At 38.6% G+C, this 7631-nt stretch overlaps 1 protein-coding gene across 1 annotated transcript; it reads left to right on the forward strand.

The window, feature by feature from the left end:
• The first annotated feature begins 2306 nt into the window (after positions 1 to 2306).
• Positions 2307 to 6350, forward strand: LOC141705593 (uncharacterized). Its single transcript, XM_074508494.1, has 7 exons — positions 2307 to 2637; positions 2744 to 3087; positions 3129 to 3367; positions 3451 to 3685; positions 3774 to 4493; positions 4712 to 4941; positions 5147 to 6350. The coding sequence occupies exons 1-7, from the start codon at positions 2307 to 2309 to the stop codon at positions 6348 to 6350; spliced, it is 3303 nt and encodes a 1100-aa protein (XP_074364595.1).
• The last annotated feature ends 1281 nt before the right edge of the window (positions 6351 to 7631 follow it).

Below are 7631 nucleotides of genomic sequence, written 5' to 3' on the forward strand. Positions count from 1 at the left end.
AATTCTCTATGAATTTCATTAAGAAAAATTCTTAAAACTATACATGAAAGTTTTCACATATCATGGAACAACTTCCAATCATTAGATTTTGGGATTATCATCAAGAACATAATAAAATTATGATCTAAAATTCATTTTTCTAACGGCGGTAATCTCTGTTACAGAAACGAGAGAACGAAAAAGAAAACAAAAACAAACTTGGATGTATTGTTGCCTAGCTGGGGTGTAGCTTTCAGTTTATTAGTAAAAGAAATCAAAACGCAAAATTTTAGAAGGCCTGTTGTATGTTATTAGCTGCCCCTGGTGCAAAAATATCTACCCGGGGTGCTAAATATACATGTCAGACCATCACACCATCTCTTACAGGTCACGTTCCAAGCTCGACTGATGAGCCTGTTGCGCAAGTGTTGTTTAACAAACATTTAAAAAGGGAGATTTGAATCCCTGGACACCTAATGCATTCATTTCAAATTGTAATGTGGCAACAGCCAGGCTACCCGCAGTTTGTTTACGCCTCCCTGTGGTGCGGGAATCTATCTGTAAGCGGACATAAAAAGAAATCTCGATGTGCATTTTCATTATCCTTGGTGCGGCTGTTCCTTTTAGCATGTATGTGAAAAAATGCAGGGCCGTGATTTGTTTTTGACTACCCACGACGGTCATCCTCTCTGGAAGTAAACATGTATACATGCCCCTGTACCAGGTGTATACTTGTATAATATAACTGATATTATTTTTTTCTTTTTTAATTAATTTATTTATGTTACAATTGTATATATTGATATTACATATTTTCCTTCTTTTTTTATTCATATTAGTATTATGTATATTATTATTATTATTATGTTTTTTTGTGTGTTTTTTTCATAATTACTTATTATGTACAATATACTATATTTTATGTTTATATATTACATTTTAAAAATGTTTTATAAATGTAATATAGAGGCTAAATGAAAGATAGATGATATGACTGCTATAACAACTTTTTGAACGCAAGATATAAATTCAAATATAATTCCGTCGCTCTAAGAAGGTTTTCTCTCCAATCTTGTGAGAGCTTATTTTTCTCTTCAACCTGTTTCAGGCTTGTGAGAGGCTAATGGTATGGTATCAAAATCTTGACGAACAACTGGCTGTTATTAACATTGATGAGGAGGAAAATGGCGATTTTATATTCGATGGTGATGTGGAGGAGCAGGTTAACAGATATGAATTATGTCTTGTGAGGAGGTTTCTAACAGAGAAGAATATTAATGTTTGGACTATGACGTCTAAAATGGCGGATATTTGGAAGCCAATGATGGGATTAATATCAAGGAGACTGATCCTGGCATCTTCTTGTTTCAATTTTACCATCAAGAAGATCTACTGTGGGTGTTTAATGGCGGACCGTGGTCGTTCGACAGTGCAATGCTGGTTCTGAATAAAATCCCACTTGGAGAGGAACCATTGAATGTCTCCCTATGGTTTCTGGAGGTGTGGATCCAAATACACGATCTACCCAAGGGTTTCATGGCTGAGGTAGTGGGTAGGCAGCTGGGGGACTTTTTTGGTGAGTTTCTGCAGTATGATGTGAAGAACAATTCTAGTATATGGATGGAATATATGAGGATAAAGATTAAGTTGGATGTACGCAAACCTTTGAAGAGGAGGAAAAAAATCAAGAGGAAAAATGGAACAGAATTCGTGGTTACCTGCAAGTACGAAAGACTGGGTGATTTTTGCTTTATATGTGGATTGGTATCCCACACAGAACGTTTTTGTAGAAGGAATTTAGATAAACGGAGTGAAGAAGGTGTTAAAGATTGGGGGCCATGGCTCCGGGCAACGCCGAGAAGAGGTCTGAACCAGGGAAGGAGCAAATGGTTGCGTGACGAGGACGATGCTGAATGGGAGGCGAAGATTGGGCGATCAAACAACTGTCCACCCTTCACGGGAGGAAATTTTGGCGATATGGATAACAACTTAACTGTGGTGCATGATTCAAGCATGAGAGCTAATCTTGGAAAGGATAAGGTGGTATTAGGAAAGGAAATGGGCGGGACAAATTCAAATTCAATGTTGTGTATTCAGGAAATAAATTTTGGGCCAAATCTAGAAGAGGAAATTGGGCTTGATGTGGAGGATCGAAAACGAAGGAGGAGTGGGCCTATAACGCAAATAGTAATGGATACAGATGACATTTTAAATGGAGCGAATAACAAAAGCATGTTACTTTTAGAAGCTGGTCTTTCTGGTTCAGATTGTTCGGTATCTTCTCAACTTGATTTGGCTAAGCTTGCCCAACAAGCTAGCCATTCATTATGAATCTAGTAAGTTGGAACTGCCGAGGCTTGGGGAAACCTCATGCAGTTCGTGTCCTAGGAGACCTTGTGACGTCTCTTAAACCCGCGTTCTTATTTTTGTCTAAAACTTTAGTTGATAACAATGTGATAGTTGATCTTCATACAAAGTTGGGATTCTCAAATTACTTTACAGTTAACAGAGTTGGCCAAGGTGGGGGTCTTGCTATTATGTGGAAGCATTCGGTAATTTGTAAAGTGGTTGACTCCTCTGTTAACTATATTGATGTGGTTTTCTTTGAGAAAAACTCTCCTGAATGGAGATTATCTTGTTTTTATGGAATGCCTGAGCGTACCAGGAGGTAGGAGTCCTGGGATCTGTTGAGACAAATTGCGGCAAAAGATACACTGCCATGGTATGTTTTTTGGCGATTTCAACGATTTACTTTATGCTACAGATAAGGAGGGAGTCCACCCTCATTCTCAGTCTTTGATGGATGGTTTTCGATCAGCGATAGAGGATTGTAACTTAGTGGAGGTCGATCTCATGGGTGGGAAGTATACCTGGGAGAAGAGTAAAGGGAAGCCTAATTGGGTCAAGGAGAGATTGGACAGAGCTTTCGCTACTGAGGGATGGTGGCAGAAATTCCCGTTGGGTACACTCGAGCTGAGGCACGCTATTGTATCAGATCATGAACCAATTGAACTGAAGCTGATGGATACTTTGATGTCTAGAAAACATTTTAGGTTTAGGTTTGAAAACTCCTGGTTAAAAGAGCCAAGCTTAAAGCTGAAGTTGAAGGTTTTTGGAAAGCTTTGCCAGCAACTCATATTCTACCAAAGCTTATTTCTGTGTCTTCATTCATGTCGAAATGGGGGAGGAATTTTTACCATAAGTTTAGAGATAAAGTGAAGCGTCAGAAGGAGATTCTGAATGCACTAAAGGACCGTGAAGATGAGGAGGGAATCAAGAGTTATTTTGAAGAAAGAGAGAAACTAAATGAATTTCTAGAACATGAAGAATCATATTGGAAGCAGCGTGCAAAAATTTTTTGGTTAAAGGAGGGGGATACCAATTCAAGGTTTTTTCATGTACAAGCATCGAAGAGGAAGAAATGTAACAGGACAATGGGGGGCAAGTGGATTCTCATGACCAGATGTGCAGGTTAGTGAAAAAGTATTTTGAAGGTGTGTTCACGGAGGTCAATAATAGTACAATTCCAGGGGATAGTACTGAAACACCTGTCATAACGGAAGAACAGAACCGAATACTTACTGCAGAGGTAGGGTTTGAGGAATTTACTTGTGCTTTAAAACAAATGCACCCGGACAAAGCCTCGGGGCCTGATGGTTATAGTCCAGCTTTTTTTCAGCATTTTTGGAGTTTATTGGGTAGGGAGGTCTTTCGGTGTTGTCAACAGTGGTTAAATGAATTTATGTTTCCTGCAGACCTCAATAGTATAAATTTAGTGCTGATTCCTAAAAAAGAATGTGGATAATTTGAAAGATGTTCGTCCGATTGCCTTGTACAATGTTCTATATAAAATCTTGGCAAAAGTCTTAGCCAATAGACTTAAGAAGGTGTTACCAGTTGTGATTACGGAGAATCAGTCGGCTTTTGTTCAAGGCAGGAGCATTACGGACAATGTGCTTATTTCTTTTGAATTGATTCACTTTATGAAGCGTAAGAAAGGTAGTCAGGATGGGGAAGTTGCGTTAAAACTTGACATTTCTAAAGCGTATGACCGAGTTAGTTGGGACTACTTATGGCATAGAATGAGGATAATGGGTTTTAACGAAAAATGGTTGAAATGGATGCGTCTCTATGTCACTACGGTTCAATATATGGTATGTCTGAATGGTTCGTATGTGGGACCTATTATGCCGAGTAGAGGCTTAAGACAGGGAGACCCGCTCTCTCCCTATCTCTTTCTCTTATGTGCCGAGGGGTTATCCAACCTTTTAAACAGTGCAGCTGCTACTGGTAGTATTAATGGATGTCGTATTAGTAGGTCTGCTCCTGCAATTACACATTTGTTATTTGCTGATGACTCATTTCTATTTTTTAAAGCAACGGTGGAGGAAACTAGGGTGGTGAAGGATATGCTGAATCTTTATGAAAAGCAATCAGGGCAGGCCGTGAATTTTCAAAAATCTGCTATGTTTTTCAGCTCGAATGTGAGAAGAGATAATCAAACTGAGATTTGGGTGTGAATAATGAGTTAAAGGAGAGCAAGTACTTGGGACTTCCGTCTCTGATTGGTAGATCAAGGAAGAAAGTGTTCAGTTTTATTAAGGAAAGAGTTTGGAAAAGAATTCAGGGGTGGAGTGACAGTAAAGTGTCAAAAGCTGGTAAATCGATCCTTCTGAAAAATGTAGCACAGTCCATTCCCTCTCACTGTATGTCATGTTTTTTGTTACCACAGTCGCTGTCTAATGAGATAGAAAAGATGTTTAATGGGTTTTGGTGGAAATCTGGAAAAAATGGTGGTAAAGGTATCAGATGGCATGCCTGGGATAAGATGTGCACGGCGAAAAACAAAGGAGGATTGGGTTTCAGATGTATGTATGGTTATAATTTGGCCCTTCTAGGCAAACATGTTTGGAATTTTCTGAAGAATCCGGAGTCTTTGGTGGCGAGGATTTTCAAAGCAAGGTACTTTCCAGACAAAATGTTTTGGAGGCACAAAAGGTAGTAATGCTAGCTTTATCTGGTCAGGAATTTGTGCAGCTAAGGATGAGTTTTATAGGGGTTTTAAATGGGTGTTAGGTGATGGACTTAATATCGATATCTTCACGGATCAGTGGTTGAGGGGGAAGTCATATTATAAAGTGGATACTGATCATACGCATAACACCAGAATTGATAAGGTGTGTGAGTTTTTCCGTCCATATGGTAAGCAATGGGATGAGGCAAAAGTAACTCAAACCTTTCATGATGGTGATGCTCGTTGTATCTTAAATACGCGTATTCCGCAGAACCAAATTCAGGATCGTGTAGCATGGCTGCATACGAAAGACGGTCAATACTCGGTTAAATCGAGTTATCACTATTGGTTTGATATAAATCATGCTCAGAATTTGGAGAGTGACTCTCAAGGTTGGGCTAGACTATGGAAGCTTCAAATTCTACATAAATTGAAGTTCTTCTTATGGAGGGTGTGTAAGCGTAATCTACCAGTCAGGAATATGCTTCGAGGGAAAGGGGTTAACGTAACAATTCTATGTCCTATGTGCAATACTGATGTGGAACACTTTAGGCACTTGTTTTTGGAATGCCCATACGGTAAAGGATGTTGGTCCTATGTAGGGAAGGAGTATGATGTAATAGATGTTGAGCATGTTTCTACTTGGGTTTTGGAATGGCTTAGCTCAGAATCAAACTCCTGCTTGGTGAGGTTAGCAAGGACTCTATGGGGAATTTGGTTTGCACGTAATAGAAAAGTCTGGGAGGATAAACAGACGCCTCCAAATGTGGCTATGGAAGTAGCATCGAAGATGGTTGATGAGTGGCAGAAGGCTCAACAGAAAAACCAGTTGTCAAGTAATACACCTAATAGGAGTGAAAATGAGTCTCAAGTTCACTGGGAGAAGCCACAGGGTGGATGGAAGAAGGTAAATGTGGATGCTTCGGTTTATGATGGCAGTTCTTCATTTAAAATTGGTTTGGTACTTAGAGATGACAGTGGAAGTTTCATTGCTGGGTTGCAGAGTTGTATGGCAGGGCAGGTGTCTAGCATGGAGGCGGAAGTAATAGATGTGCATGAGGCTCTCTGTTCGATCCAAAGTCTAGGTCTGGGAAATATTGCAGTCGAGTGTGATGCTCTAAATGTGGTCAGTGCAGTGCAGAAAGGCACTGTTTATTTTCTGAGGTTGGGTATTCTAGATAGTTGTAGGCACATCCTACGACAAAGATCAGATTTAAAGATTCAGCACGTTCGGAGGCAAGCAAATAGTGTAGCTCATAATATAGCTAAACTTCCATATTTAGGAACTGTGAATTCTTTTACTTCTGCTCCTTCCTGTGTGTTGGAGTTTGTTCTTCGTGATTCTATGCAAGTTTAATGAAATTTATTTCTCAAAAAAAAAAATTAATGTAATAGAATTTGTCTTATACATGTACGTATGTAGTATATTATGTTAAACAAAAATGTTGTAAGTGTATAGTATTTGTTTGTTATGTACGTGTTTGTTTGTCATGTGCGTGCCTATAACCTGCAAACCAACCACAACATACTCGTTTCATCAAAGTCAGCTAGGAAATCTATATTACTGGAAAGCAATGCAAGATACCGGGCATCAAATCTTTGGCATAAAACTATGCTAACTGTGGTGTTTCACTTCAACCCAAGTGCCAGCTAAGGTTGCAACTCTTTTGTTGACTTTCTGTAAACTGCTACCTCAGCAGTCCAGTCAACAACATGCCATCATCACTTTTGCAACAACATCATTTCTCTATTAGCCGCTGGTCATGCTTGCGGTGCTAATTAATCAACCGTAGTGTGACATTCTCTGTCTCTGATGAACATGTGTTATTGCTTCAGACCTAACTGCAGTGCCAATGTTTTCTTTTATAAAATTAAAGCTCCCACTTATGAGACATTCGGTTGCATCTCGTCCTTAATGGCTTTTTGACAATGGATCGAGAAAGTTAGACACAACCATGGATATGAAGAGCTGAAACTGATGTTGCCAATCCATTGGACCTCAACGCTTCTTCAACATTTCTCCGCTGACACTTTAGGGGAGTTTTCCTTCTTTTTAGTGTAGAATTTTATTTTGTTCTTTGTGTTTTGTTAGTTAGTTAGTTCATTGGGGGACAATGAACCACTTAAATGTGGAGATGAGTTCTCAATGTTAAAAATTCAAAAAATAAAAGTTAAAAAAAATTAAAAAAATAGAAAATTAAAAACAACTTGTATATTGCCATGTCTCGTAGTGTGTTAACAAGGATAAGTACACATCTTGTGAGTTTCCTTTGCATGATTAGTTAAAATCTCATATATTTATAGAAAATCATTTGTTGCATGATGATTCCTTGTATGTGCTTGCAAAAATTCTAAACTTGAGATGCGTCTTTGTCAATTTTAGTAAGTACTGAAGCATGCTTTCACCTTATGAGAATTTGAGCCTAATTTGTGATTGATACATCTTATATCAATTGGATTTTTGTTGTTGTGTGTTCATCATGGAGTATGTTTCTCTAGAACTTGTTGTAAACCTTATTGAGACTACATGATATTTGTATGCATAAGAATGATAAAGGCACTAGGATGAACCTTATTTACCTAAACAATACCCATAAATTATATCCCTAGTGAACCCCTTTGAACTTTTTATCCGTCC

The sequence above is a fragment of the Apium graveolens genome, unplaced genomic scaffold (genome assembly GCF_009905375.1).
Source record: "Apium graveolens cultivar Ventura unplaced genomic scaffold, ASM990537v1 ctg9090, whole genome shotgun sequence".
In the NCBI taxonomy this organism is placed as follows: domain Eukaryota; kingdom Viridiplantae; phylum Streptophyta; class Magnoliopsida; order Apiales; family Apiaceae; genus Apium; species Apium graveolens.